Raw genomic sequence first — 14,818 nt, 5'->3', positions numbered from 1 at the left:
AGGTTTTAACAAAGCAAAACGGTGACAAAACCACTCTGTTTCACATGGTTGCCAAATTTCAGTGTGAGAAGATGAACTGTCATAAGCTCAGTTGTTACACAGAAGACTACTGCTGCAGCAACAAGTGTTTTTGGAGAGTCTTCACTTCAAAATCCATCAACACCAATTTCCAAGTGCCATGTAAAGTGACGTCCAAGAATGACTGTGGTTAACTGCAGCCAGACACTGACACCTAGTGTATTATTATGGTTACTGCAAATAATAAAGACTGACAGGACAGGTTCATTTTAAAACCAGCGACTGTCTGCATTACAGTGTCACTAAGAAAGGGAACACAAATCATCGGCTCCATCTGATCTAAAGCTTCATCAGCTAATCTAAGACACAGACATGCCACAAAGTAAACAGGGTTGTGGCACATGGATACAGAAGTTGAATATGATGGGAGATAGCAGTAACGATGATGTAATTATCTGTTGTGTTCGTGTGTTGTTTCTGTATTTATGAGGGTGCGCTCGTGTGAATGCAGCCTGCTATCTCACCGCGTCTGCTGGTACACTGTGAGGACTATTTGGTCTAGCAAGGCCGATAAGAGGGCGATATCGAGGTCGGTGGGTGTGCTGGCTATGTGCCTCCCGGCTGCCAACGTGACAGGGTCACTCAGGTGCACTCTGCGGGGACATGTGAAGGAGCAGTATAGGAGGAGATAAAGTGGGAGAGGACGGAAAGGGTGGAGATGAGGGAGGTGAAATGATGAGGGAACAAAAGAGGAGGAGGAGATGGAGGGGACAAAGGACGGAGAGAGGGGTCAGCAGAGGAGACAGACACTGTAAAGAGAAAGGCGTGCTGCTGTTCATGCACTTATCAAGATTTTCACAGCTCAGAGCGTGACAGTGTATTCTGTATGTGTGCACATGTATGCGTAAAATCCAGGCATTGCTGAGCTTTGAGCATGTTCACTCACATGTGTATAAGCATATGCATGTGCATGTGTGTCTGTGTAGCTTAGGATTTGTGCATGTGTGAACTTCGTCCATTCCCCTCGCTTCTGTGGGGCTCCAGGTTTCGCCTAGTGGGTGGGATAAAATACCCACAATGCCGATTGTTTTCACAGCACACACACAGGGGATCAGGCCGGCATGGCAAACTGGCACCAGATATTATCGTGTGTGCCGCTGCTGTTTTTGGTTTCATTCTGATTTCCTTTTTACAAAGACGAAGTATGCCTAATCCCCTCATGTCAACCTGACTTTGGGGGCTGCCAGAGAAGAAAATAAACACTGGAGTTTAACTTGTCAAATAACAGCGAGAGCAGCAACAGACTCTTTCAAATGTGCGCTTGTGTAAAATCAGAACTGTCACAAGCCTTTGGGGGATTTTAGGTGATTTTGATTTACAGGTACGCTCATAGCAGCATCTGATGCAGAGTGCATTGAAAGGCTAATGAATAATTCAAAGACAAACACTATTCTGACAGAGGAAGTGCCCTAAATCAGCTGCTTTTCAGGTGATGTAAAACATCTTATTGCAAGCTCAGTAAATACTGAAAACACAAAAGTGGGGCTGTTTCAAAGTTGTGTGCAACAAACAGAATTTTATCTCAGTGACAAACTGATCTACAGACAACTTCGGAACTCAACATGTAAGCAGCCCGACTAAAATGACACCACAGAAGCATACATACAGTATGGAGTCAGTGCCCCATACAAGTTGGAACGCTGTGTAAAACATAAATAAAACAGAATGTGACCATTTCTAACCCTTTTTGAGTTGAAAACAGCACAAAGACAATATATTCCATGTTTGAGCACATCAACTTCATTGATTTTTGTAAATATCTGCTTTGGAACTTTGGAACATTTCACAGGTAAACAAGTTCCCAACTTTTTTGGGATTGGGGTTGTAGCTGTCTGTCTTAAAGAGAAGTACTAAGAGTGATCAATACTGAAATAGTCCTGCACATTATAAGAAAGTAAAATCGAATAAAATGTGATACAATCAAATGACTTGAAGAAAAGATTAACCTCAAGGTAACAGTCTTCTTTTAATCTTCCCCCCGCTTGTAGATATTTCTATTCCTGACGTCTCACTGCAGACAGGTGGCGTCGTTTCTACATTTTGTGACAGGAAACTCCTAACACTCTGCACCGACCTTTTGAGGGGTTTCCACATTTACTTTGCAATTTAACCCCAATATCTAAATGCAAAACTTTTCCATAACTTTAAGCATCAGATTAAAATTTCCCAATGCATTGGAATACATAGAGCAATCAACAAATGCTGAATATTTTATTTTGTCTTAAAATCCATTAATCAGGATTTCATTGGCATGGCAATCTTGATTGTGTAATTTAAATGCATGTAGAAAAAGCACCACATACAAGCTACATGCACTTAATGTTCACCTGACACCACACAGATCAGCTAACTGCTAGCTAAAAACAACCACTGCTAAGAGGACACCAGTCATCCCTCACTTATCAGGGCAGTGAATAAAAAGTTTCACTCACTCTGGAAAAAGCAGCAGAGTTAAACGGAAAACTAGATCATGAAAAGAAGCAGACCACAACACATTTCAAGGGCCTTCTGATCAATGTAAGAAACCCACAGTATGATTATACAGCATTATGCCAGCCAACACACAGCTGTGAGCAACTGTTTGGCCCATATTGACACCCACGACAGACACGAGCTCAAACCACACAGAGGCGTAAAAATGCAACCGGAGCTGAGAGGAACACTGCCAGGCCGCAGCAGCTGCTTCAAACAGCTCTGAATCAGGCTTTCACACACACACACAGCCTTTTGAGTAGGGAAGTGTCTGTGTCAGCCCCTGTCACTGGCAGGTGGAGACACGAAAAGCAAGGACAGTTTTGGGCTTTGGACGGAGAATTGGTGGTGGTTTGGATTCATTTTGTGCCATTAGTTTGTCAGATCACAGCGGGATGTTGGACAAAATGGAAAATATTATTATTACATGAGAATGTTACCGTCCACATGGCGGAGACAGAGTGGAAAATGGTTTATCTCAACCTGACGAGGCAAGCGCTACAGCTCAGCGGTGTTACTGCTGCAGCACTGCCACTAAAAACTAAATTCAACTTATGATCTTACAAGGCTGAAAAACATGAACTCGACTATTTTCAAAGCAAGCAAGCAAAAAACACATCTATCCCATGTCACAGAGAAAGATATTGCAATCTTGAACGGTCAAAACATGTCCAGCATTGTGCTCAAAATGACTGATGAGCTGTCCATCAGCACTTTTTTTCTCCAGGCATATTTCACTTCCACTTATTTACATACTTTTTGAATTGAACACCTTAGGGGGTGAGAAACCTCCGCCTTCTGGCCATATAAGCCTTTTTAATAGCTTTTTTCCAGCTATAAAGAAAATAACATAACTATTTTCAGTGTGTTTAAACACTTTAAGCATAACAGATTAAAAGTGTATGCATTTTTATTTTTTTCTGTCATAAATTTACTCAAGAGTTTGTTTTATTCCGCTGAATTTAAAATTGAAATATAGTTTACTTTTGGCAAATACACAACTGTGAAATATTTTCTTAGTAAAATTTAAGTTCAATATTTAAAATGTACTTTCAAAATAACTGCTGCCAAATACTTTGTGGTTTCTTTGTATTTTCAGTAAGTGTACGAAAGTACGGACAGACTTGGCAGACCCAAACGTACCGTGAGGGTCTGTTGGGAACGTCTGGCGGAACCCGCTGTCAGGGAAGTTTTCAACTCCCACCTCCGGGAGAGCTTCAACCAGATCCCGAGGGAGGTTGGAGACATTGAGTCCGAATGGACCATGTTCTCCACTTCCATTGTTGATGCAGCCGTCCATAGCTGTGGCCGTAAAGTTGGCGGTGCCTGTCGTGGCGGCAACCCCCGAACCCGGTGGTGGACACCGGAAATAAGGGATGCTGTCAAGCTGAAGAAGGAGTCCTATCGGGCCTGGTTGGCTCATAGGACTCCTGAGGCAGCTGATGGGTACCGGCGGACCAAGCATGCGGCAGCTCGGGCGGTTGTAGAAGCAAAAACTCGGGTCTGGGAGGAGTTCGGGGAGGCCATGGAGGAGGACAACCGGTCGGCCTCGAGGAAATTCTGGCAAACCGTTCGGCGCCTCAGGAGGGGGAAGCAGCTTTCTGTCAACACTGTTTACAGTGGAGGTGGGGAGCTGTTGACCTCGACTGGGGATATTGTCGGGCGGTGGAAGGAATACTTCGAGGATCTCCTCAATCCCTCTGTCATGTCTTCCGTAGAGGAAGCAGAGACTGGGGACTTTGAGGTCGATTCATTCATCACCGGGGCTGAAGTCACTGAGGCAGTTCGCAAGCTCCTCGGTGGCAAAGCGCCGGGGGTGGATGAGATCCGCCCTGAGTACCTCAAGTCTCTGGATGTTGTAGGACTGTCTTGGTTGACACGCCTCTGCAGCATCGCGTGGCAGACGGGGACAGTGCCTCTGGACTGGCAGACTGGGGTGGTGGTCCCTCTTTTTAAAAAGGGGGACCGGAGGGTGTGTTCCAACTATCGGGGGATCACACTCCTCAGCCTCCCTGGTAAAGTCTATTCCAGGGTACTGGAGAGGAGAATCCGGCCGATAGTCAAACCCCGGATTCAAGAGGAACAATGCGGTTTTCGTCCTGGCCGTGGAACACTGGACCAGCTCTATACCCTCCACAGGGTGCTTGAGGGTTCATGGGAGTTTGCCCAACCAGTCCACATGTGCTTTGTGGACTTGGAGAAGGCATTCGACCGTGTCCCTCGCGTCATTCTGTGGGAGGTGCTCCAGGAGTATGGGGTTGGAGGCCCTCTGTTGAGGGCTCTACAGTCCCTGTACAACCGGAGCAGGAGCTTGGTCCGCATTGCCGGCAGTAAGTCGGACCTGTTCCCGGTGCATGTTGGACTCCGGCAGGGCTGCCCTTTGTCACCGGTTCTGTTCATCATTTTTATGAACAGGATTTCTAGGCGCAGCCAGGGGCCGGAGGGGGTTCAGTTCGGGGGCCGGCAGATTTCGTCTCTGCTTTTCGCGGATGATGTTGTCTTGTTGGCTACCTCGAGCCAGGACCTTCAGCATGCGCTGGGGCGGTTCGCGGCCGAGTGTGAAGCAGCTGGGATGAGAGTTAGCACCTCCAAGTCCGAGGCCATGGTTCTCGACCGGAAAAAGGTGGCTTGCTCCCTTCAGGTTTGGGGAGAGTTCCTGCCTCAAGTGGAGGAGTTTAAGTATCTTGGGATCCTGTTCACGAGTGAGGGAAGGATGGAACGTGAGATCGACAGGCGGATCGGTGCAGCGGCTGCAGTAATGCGGTCGCTGTATCGGTCTGTCATGGTAAAGAAGGAGCTGAGCCGAAAGGCGAAGCTCTCGATTTACCGGTCAATCTACGTTCCTACCCTCACCTATGGTCATGAACTTTGGGTCATGACCGAAAGAACGAGGTCCCGGATACAAGCGGCTGAAATGAGTTTCCTCCGCAGGGTGGCGGGGCGCTCCCTTAGAGATAGGGTGAGGAGCTCTGTCACCCGGGAGGAGCTCAGAGTAGAGTCGCTGCTCCTCCGCATGGAGAGGAGTCAGCTGAGGTGGCTCGGGCATCTCTATCGGATGCCCCCTGGACGCCTCCCTAGAGAGGTGTTCCAGGCATGTCCCACCGGGAGGACGCCCCGGGGAAGACCCAGGACACGCTGGGGTGACTACATCACTCGGCTGGCCTGGGAACGCCTCGGGATCCCCCCGGAAGAGTTGAAGGAAGTGTCCGGGGAGAGGGAAGTCTGGGCGTCCCTGCTCAGACTGCTCCCCCCGCAACCCGGCCCCGGATAAGCGGAAGAAAATGGATGGATGGATGTACGAAAGCCTTGTTGCATAGCGAATGAATTAAATATATTAACTGTATTCTCTCATGACATACTCAAAAGTTTATTTTTACTCACTAATCTGTATATATCTATTTGCTAATCAGATGTATGTACTGTACAGTATATCTCGTTCATCTTCAGTCTAAAAGTACACTTAAAGTGTACTGAAAGTGCTCAAGAAGTATGTAAAACACACACAATACACTTATTTGACATCTAGATAATGCCTGTCTGTACAAGAAGGAGGACATTTATGAAAATGATGACATTATGGATGTATGCTCTGAAAATGTTGTTTCATTCGTTTCATTGGCAATAAAAGGCGCAGACTTTAGGACAATCTTTCCTGAACACATTCATAGTGTTGCATTCATTCATACATGCAAGTGATGGAAGTAATTGCATAAAGAATGAAAAGAAGAGCAGCTGAGGACACCCGGGTAATCACTGCATGACGCTGGCACGCATGTCAAATTGAGAGTTTTGGAAAGTTTCAGAGGCTGTTGATGCTGCACCCCACAACTCCGACCTTAGAAAGGTGTTTAGACCAGCTACCTGGAACGGCTTCTCTTCCCAACTGATTGTCAGATGGTAGCGATGATGATGATGCTCCTTGCAGCTGGTTTTCCAGGTTTGGGTCAGACAGTCTTGAGGGGAACCAAGTCTTTACAAGAGTCGGTTTAGAAAAGAACTGCAAGTGGCGCGTTCATTTCATGATGGGGGTTGTCAGGTATATTAGCTGGTTACTAAACAGCGTAGCCAATACATTCAGGCAAATATGTTCAGTTACTCGCAGGCCAGTTCAAACAGTCTTGCAGGCCTCATATGGCCAAAAGGTGGAGGTTCTCCACCCCTGCCTCAGGTGTTCATTTCACTGCACCGCAAAAGTCAAAACTCAACTATGACACAGTTCAACCATACAGTTCTATCTGATCTCATATTAGGGATAATTTAAGGTTACATAGTTCAACATATCTCTCATCTCAATACAGTCTGACAACTCCAACTGCAATTATTATTTTTTCATTTGTCAATCTGACTGCATGGCCTCACTGTCTATACATAACCCCAAATGCTGCCAAACCAAAAGGCAAAAATGGAGCCAAAATAGAAAATGGTGTTCATGCAACAAGCACCAATACTTAAGAGTACTGTTTAAACTATAATATTATCAGACAGTGTTGTAACCCAGCTGACAGCCAGCCGAGCCAGCCCACAGTGAGACCACAGTCAGCCAGGTGTGACACCATCTCCTCTGCTTTTTGTTCAGGCCATGTAATGAGGCCGTAATGAGGCCATGAAATATTGATAACCACGCTCACCTAACACTGGGCCTCTGTAGGGGTCCTCTCAACTCAAAACAAGGTAGTAGATAGAAACACTTTATGGCCTCTCTTACTAAGGAAACAAACATTAAGGAGACGCAACAAGCACTTAAATGAAATCTAGATAGGCCTCCGTATGTGTGCTAAACACAAATCTACCATTTTAACACAGACACAAACAGGGAGAGGGGAAAGAGACGAGACAGATTAACACCAGCATCATCAACTTACCTTGATTTTCTGTCACGAAAACTGCTGAAGTTTTCGAGCTCTCTCCTGGGCTGCTCGGCTTCAGTGAGCTTCACGCTTTTGAACTTAACTTTAACGGTAACAAACGTAATAAAAGATGCCTCTCACTGCGAGTATTGAACGGTATAACGTCAGTTAGCTAACGTTAGCTATGTTTGTTTGATGAGGATGACATGTGAACGCCACACCGGGAACTTAGCATGATCCAAACTTACAGTAACAACCTGGTTTGCACTGAAAAAAATGTGATATTAAACCGGTTTCATTACATATAGATACTGCCGTTAGTCGCTGTTCGGCCCACCTAATAACACACGTCGGTCGTGTCTACTTTATTAATGAGCAACTAAGCTAAAGTAATTAACAAACTGTTTCTCGATGCTAGCTAGTTGCTGCCGCTGAGTACAGGTCGCTAAGCAACAACAAGCAGCACTTTGAAGGCTATGCTAACCAGCTAGCACATTAGCGATCCTGTAGCAGCATGTACAAAGACTAACTAGGACTTTTAACCGCTATATCCCGTAGAAACCTGCTGGTACTGCCTAGATAATATTTATATTACCGATGCCGATGTTTTCGTCAACTGTCTACCGTCTAACTTCTTGAGACTCGTGTGTTCTTTTTGACAAATGACTACATTACCTGTCAAAAACTACAACTACCAAGACCATCAATCTATCGTCAGACGGTTACAAGTGTCGTGATCCGCTGAGGATTTAAATAGGCGTGCCTCCGGCTTGAGCGAGACGTGGGTGAGTGACAGTCGAAGCTGTGGTGTGAGTATGGTGAGTACAACCAGCAACTAAATCGGCTATTCTTTTTCTCAGTGATGCATTGTTAAATTAAATAAAACCTGCAGTTATTCCAGTTAATCAAATGAATAAAGTTTTGTTCATTCACAAAGTTCGCTGTACAAGTTGATTTAACGATGCCTGTATGGTCCACGGCATGACTCCGGGTAACCAACCCCTCACTGCTCATTTTCAGTAGTCATATTCATGTAAAGGCTTCTGTAATTTGTTGCTCAGCTAGTTAATGAATGGTAAAGATGGCGATGAACTTGATCGCCTAAGTATATACGGCTTTTGTTATGCAACTGGGTCTATTTTTGAACTGACCCCTTGCTTTAGCAAATCCTGTTGACAAAAATAGACACCCAGCCCACGTGCGCTGGACAATTAAACTCTCCTTTTCATACCTGTCCTCTCATTGAAATCAATGCTAATAGCACTAACAGCAGTGTTTTCTCCTTGTGTCTTGCAGTCTGAGCCTATTAGAGTTCTGGTGACCGGCGCTGCTGGGCAGATTGCCTATTCCCTGTTGTTCAGCATTGCCAAGGGAGATGTCTTTGGCAAAGATCAGGTAAGACAGGCTTTTGTCTTGCTCGCAGTACACACTCAATTCCCTTATCTCATTAGGCAGTGTAAGAGCAGCGCCACAAGACACACGCAGGGCACTGAGTGACAACCCCCAGTAAACAGCTGTGAATATCACAAGTTGTCCAGGTCATGCCTCGGGTGCCGCTGAACAGATGTTGTCCCTGCGGGGATTGATCAGGTTGCATGCGCCCTGGGACGAGCCAGGGTTGTCCTTCAAGTCAGTGAAATGGATCTTGTGCCAAGAGTCTTAGGCCAACTTTAAAACCACTTGATCCACTTGGCACAGGCCGTAATGAGGCACATGGCTTAGGCCTTCACACTCTGTTCCAGAGATGGCTAAGTCCCTCACTGTCATGTCATTATACGTGGGAATTATGATTTAAATGCGTTTGAATTCAGGTCAGCGTGTTTTTATTCATTTCACTGCCTGTTTCCTTGCCCCCCCCCTTCTGTCAGCCACTCATCTTGCTCCTTCTGGACATTGCGCCCGCATTGCCCGTCCTGGAGGGTGTTGTCATGGAGCTGCAGGACTGTGCCCTCCCACTTCTGAGAGGTAACCGTTCAAGGCTGGGGCGAACCATCCACACTATAAAATAACATGATATATTGTCCGTATGCAGAACAGTATTGATACAAGTCCATAAACACGTAGACTGTGGATTTTTTTGTAGAAGCTGTTTGGAGTTAACATGTGTTTGCTCTGAGACAGAGATGTGTTCTTTATTTTAACCAGGTCATTAATGCATTGGAAATTATTGTCTTGCTTTTGATGTTGTCACTTTTGAGCACAGCTTTCATGTTGATACTAATCTAGCTCTCTTATTACTCATTATGATATTAATAGTAACATGTGTTATCCAGCCTCCAGTAGCTGCAGCTCTGGCCTCTGTCATAAGCCTGTGCCTCATCATGCCTGCATGTTTTCTATATGATGAAGGCTTCTGCATAGTTTTCAGCTTTCTGGGGTCTTTAAATGTCATTGGGGCAACAGTAGATACTGGGGTAAAGAAGTAGTTGACAGTTTTGTTGAAAGAGCCTACGCCTCCTGCTGAGTAAACACACATTTGAATAGAAGGAACCAGGAGCTGTATTTATTAAGCATCTCCAAATCACTTTGTTTTTTTGGTTTTTTTTACACTAATCTTACACCATTAAAACATTAGGGATAAAACATGCATAACATTAATTTTAAATGATTGAATATGTGCAGCATTGCACGGACACATGCAGTCAGAGCTGCCGTATACCAAGCAATAAACGTTGCAGCTTGTTGTCAGTCAGCTGTAAGATCTCGCTCTTTGTGGCACAGGCGCAGTTTTGTAGATGAGTGGTTATCTCTGCCAAAATCCACCACAAGATTTTTGAAACATTTGATGAATAGCTTCCTGTAACCGCCGTCATAACGTCAGTCGTGAGGCGCCATTATGTGCCATCTCCATTGTGACCTGGAATTTTTCCTTTGAATTGGTGCTGTCCTTTGCTTTGTTTGGACAGAGGCTGTGAGAGGCCCCTGCATTAACAACTGTGCTGCAAAGACAGCGCTTCATGCATTGAGATGGGCCCAGCCATACAGTACAACAGGGATCACATGGGATACGCCCCTCATACATGTCTCAATGTTGTATGCATGTATGATTTATAAAGGATGAAAAACCTTTCACCAAGTTTGGTTTTAAACTATTTAAGTGTCCAATCGACCATGTGGACAGGCGAGCGTTATACTTGTGTGCTCTGGTGTAATTGTTTTAGGAGTGTATGAGCAAGTTTACTGTTCAGTTAACCTTTATCAGGAATACCACCAAAGAAAATGTGTCTGTATTACAGGATCCTAATGGCCATGCACGACCACTGGGTCCCAGTCAAGTGGGAATCTTCCCAAAGATGTATTTTAGGGCTTGGAGATGGTAGAATGTTATTATCCATGTTAAATCCGTAGCACTGTTTATAGCATGTACACATATGTATATAAGCATGTTCAACCAGCGTTATTAATGAATTAACGCTGGTTTTCCACAGAGATTGTCCCCACTGACAAGGAGGAAGTGGCCTTCAAGGACCTGGACGCAGCCATCTTGGTGGGCTCCATGCCCAGGAAGGAGGGCATGGAGAGGAGGGACCTCCTCAAAGCCAACGTGGAAATCTTCAGGAGCCAGGGAGCTGCCCTGGAGAAGTACGCCAAGAAGACTGTTAAGGTAAGAGCACAGGCTGTAGTTCATAGACACACGCTAGTATGCAAATATACTGAAACATCCACCCCCTTCTTCTGCACTTGCTGAAGGCTGTTGGGTGAAACTGTGGTGCCTCTGGCTAAGTGGCTTGTGTTACATTGTGTTCATAGATGCAGAAATGTTCCCTCTAATTAAACATTCCTTGTGCAGAGTTGGTTCCCATTGTTCAGAGCCCTCATGTTAGCACACATGGCAACATAGTACAAAAGCACAAGTTTATTCTTATTATGATATTAACAACAGAGTGACTCCACTGTGGTACGCATGAGAGATGAAACCTACAGCTGCTTTTAAACTGAGCAAATCTATCCCATGGAAGTACATGTGACTGCATTTTAAAGCGTGTGCGTGTGTGTTTTCAGGTGCTGGTTGTGGGAAACCCTGCCAACACAAACTGTCTGATTGCAGCCAAGTCTGCTCCCTCCATCCCCAAAGAGAACTTCTCCTGCCTCACTCGTCTGGACCACAACAGGGCTCGCTCTCAGGTGCACCCCGGAGACCCTCTTTTCATTAGACTCACAGACTCTTCGTCATTTCTTGTTCTGAGCCGATCGTGACACCTGAATCGACGTTCTGCCCCGTAGTTGGCGATGCGCTGCGGCGTTCCTGCCACCCATGTGAGAAATGTGATCATCTGGGGCAACCACTCGTCCACCCAGTACCCAGATGTGCACCACTGCTTGGTCAACATGTCCGGTAGTGAGCTGGCCTGCTTTGATGCAGTCAACGATGACGCCTGGCTGAAAGGAGATTTCATCACTGTGAGTTAAAGAAGATTCACTGTTATTCTATTAGCCACTCAAGCTTTAGACTTTCCAGGTCTGCTTAAGTCAAGGCAAAACGCATAAATGGTCATAAGCTTTCAAATCTTACAGAAAAGTCTTGCTGCTGTAAACATTTCAGCCTTCATCTCAAGACCTTGACATAAAACCGAAAGTAGCTGCACATCTCAAAAACACAAGCTCAACCAACATGCTGAGTTGTTCTGCTCACACCCTCATTGACTGCCACCACATTTTCATGTGATGCTCCACGTTGTTCTGTTGCAGACAGTGCAGCAGAGAGGCGCCGCGGTCATCAAGGCCAGGAAGCTGTCCAGCGCCATGTCTGCAGCCAAAGCCATCTGTGACCACATGAGAGACATCTGGTCAGGCACCCCTGAGGTACACGCCATTTTTATTTTCACTTTCGACAGTTTCTTGCAGTTCAAATAACAGTTGTCAAAGCTTATTGTAAGTGTATTCCAATGATTGTTCTGTTGCACTGCTTGGAGACCTCAACAATGTTGTCAAGTCAAGAACTTTTGGCTTCTTTTTGGTCGTTCTTGTCATTGAGAGACTGATGGAGTTGATTAAGGCAGTGCCTGCACCTTCTGCTGGCTAATTATGTTTATGCATGTTCTTCACTCTGACAAAAAGTGTGTATGTGCATGCATATTTCTGTTTGTGCTCACACACAGATGGTTTTACTCATTAATATACACACACTTTTGTGGGGGCCGCAGGGGGCTCTGCCGCCGGGCTGCACCTCCTCAAAGATTTCATGCTGGAGGTTGTCAGGCAGTTCAGTTTAAACAATGGAGCAAATATGTTCAGGCAAATGCGTTCAGTTAATTTTTTTACCTTTCGTGTCCTGAAACGTTTCCCTAAATGCCTGACGAGGTTTTTCACACTCAGCAGCATATTCATGTGTCAGAGCAGCTTTTGTTCTTGCAGAGTAGGAACATGCACAGTGTTTCCTCTTTCCAGTTGCCACAGCTTTAATGTCACTTTAAATGATTTGGAAGCAGAGAGCTGAGCTTCATGTTCACTGCAGTTCTGTTTGGAGCTGTAGTGACTCTAAGATTGACCTTTTTCATCACTGTGAGCTCGTCCCCACAGACTAACGTGGACACACTGGCTTGCCTTGTATTTCACGTTTGTTTTGATGACACCATGATGCATTAACATGATATCAGCTGCTACGTGTGTTGCTTTCAGGGACCACTCAGAGGAACATATTAGTCTTGATTTTTGTTGTTTTCTTTTTGCATTCATGAATTGCCTCATGAGCTGCATCAAAGAAATGCAACATATCTGGAATAAGCAACATTGTATTCGAAAGGGTTTTTTGTTTTTTTGTTTTTTTTAACCACTTTCTCCTCTTTTTTTAGGGTGACTTCATCTCCATGGGTGTTTACTCCAATGGCAACTCCTATGGAGTCCCAGAAGACCTCATCTACTCATTCCCTGTCCAGATTAAGGTGAGATGATCCGACCTTGTGTTCACTCCTCTAGCAGCTTAAAGTAGGCTTTGAATTTGACGTATAGTGAGCAATAAATGTCATTGTTTGTCCTCAAAATGTGAAGCATTGTGCTGTTGACATTTGTAAAATGAGGTTTGTAAGCAGTCAAAAATATAAAACTTATGAAAGTATGATATTTCCTCAGGACAAGACCTGGAAGATTGTTGAGGGCCTGGCCATCAACAGCTTTTCCAAAGCCAAGATGGAGGCCACAGCTGCAGAGCTGATTGAGGAAAGAGACATGGCTGTGGCTTCTGTGGCATTATGACTAAACCCTTCAGGGCCACCCAACCAGCACTTAGACAGCCCCGTAACTCCAGTCGCACATCTGTGATAAAGCACTCCACCAACCCCTGCATTACTCTGCGTGCGTGTGTGTGTGTGTGTGTGTGTGTGTGTGTGTGAGTCAGTGATTATGAGTGTAAAGTTGGATTTGTACTTGTGCGTTGGGAAGCTGCAGTGTAGAAATGAGCCTACGCATGATCGGCAAGCTTGGGTTGCTTGAGTTTTCTGCTACTGGAGGTTCAGTACTTGTCTCCTTTTTGGTATCACTCGGCACATCCTGTGATCTGGCAAAGCCATTTGCACTATAAACCTTCTACCTTTTTGATTTGCGCTAACACAAAGTGGGAAAATCAAGGTAACCAGGTTTACTGTGGCTCTAAGTGATTTCCCGGCATTAGTCTCCTTTTCAGTTTACAACAGCGCCGCTGTACACCAAAACGTACAAGTATAACTTCACCTTAAGTATGCACTATATACTGAAAGCACATCAAATATGTTACCAGCTTTTTTCCAATAAACTGTCTCTGGGGTGAAGTGAAACATGGATAGTTGTTGTCAGTGATGCATTAAGTCCTCAAACACTGGAATTGATAACTTTTAAAGCTGAAACAATATAAAAAAAATTAAACAGCGCAGTTGTTATGTATTGTTTTACAAGTGTGTGTGTGTGTGTGTGTGTGTGTGTGTGTGTGTGTGTGTGTGTTGTGATGTTACAGGCAAATAGATAGGCGCAATGTAGTTCCCTTAAGTGGACATACTTACATCTATGACACTTATAACACTGGACTGAATGCTAATGAGGAGTAACGTAGTATTGTAATTACCAGCAGGGAAATGAGGGTTTTTTTTTTTGGCATCGTTCTGTCATTCAGACAAACAAAGGATCTGATTACACAGAATTATACCTGGCAGAAATATTATCAATATCCATTCCTGATCAGTCATTTGCAGAGAGTTAAGATGAGTAAAAATACTGTTCAGTAGAAGCTGAATTACAGCGCAATGCCACAGCTTCACCAGGCGGGGGCGGTGTTCCCTAGCTTTTACCGTCCCAACAGCAGGAGGAAGGATTATGTAACACTTTCATTTAAATTCACATTGTTGATAAGAAAGGGGTCAAAGGGGTCAATAATCACAAACGACAAATCTAACAAAAACATGATTATTCCTACAAAAATCTGGTGCATTCAGTGGAATGTTGAATGTTTTTGA

General features: G+C 44.9%; 1 protein-coding gene across 1 annotated transcript; it reads left to right on the top strand.

The window, feature by feature from the left end:
* The first annotated feature begins 8,166 nt into the window (after window positions 1-8,166).
* On the top strand, window positions 8,167-14,212 carry mdh1ab (malate dehydrogenase 1Ab, NAD (soluble)). The gene is made up of 9 exons (XM_070977453.1): window positions 8,167-8,215; window positions 8,694-8,792; window positions 9,266-9,362; window positions 10,826-11,001; window positions 11,400-11,522; window positions 11,622-11,798; window positions 12,087-12,200; window positions 13,190-13,279; window positions 13,467-14,212. The coding sequence occupies exons 1-9, from the start codon at window positions 8,213-8,215 to the stop codon at window positions 13,587-13,589; spliced, it is 1,002 nt and encodes a 333-aa protein (XP_070833554.1). The 5' UTR covers window positions 8,167-8,212; the 3' UTR covers window positions 13,590-14,212.
* Window positions 14,213-14,818: the final 606 nt, after the last annotated feature.

This window comes from Chaetodon trifascialis, chromosome 13 (genome assembly GCF_039877785.1).
Source record: "Chaetodon trifascialis isolate fChaTrf1 chromosome 13, fChaTrf1.hap1, whole genome shotgun sequence".
Classification (NCBI taxonomy): domain Eukaryota; kingdom Metazoa; phylum Chordata; class Actinopteri; order Chaetodontiformes; family Chaetodontidae; genus Chaetodon; species Chaetodon trifascialis.
This window is presented reverse-complemented; position numbering and strand designations above follow the sequence as displayed.

Bases quoted from the DNA above. Each gene is read 5' to 3' on its own strand.
- mdh1ab (XM_070977453.1), top strand. The intron at 11,799-12,086 runs GTGAGTTAAAGA...GTTCTGTTGCAG, and splicing joins TGAAAGGAGATTTCATCACT to ACAGTGCAGCAGAGAGGCGC. The intron at 13,280-13,466 runs GTGAGATGATCC...ATATTTCCTCAG, and splicing joins CATTCCCTGTCCAGATTAAG to GACAAGACCTGGAAGATTGT.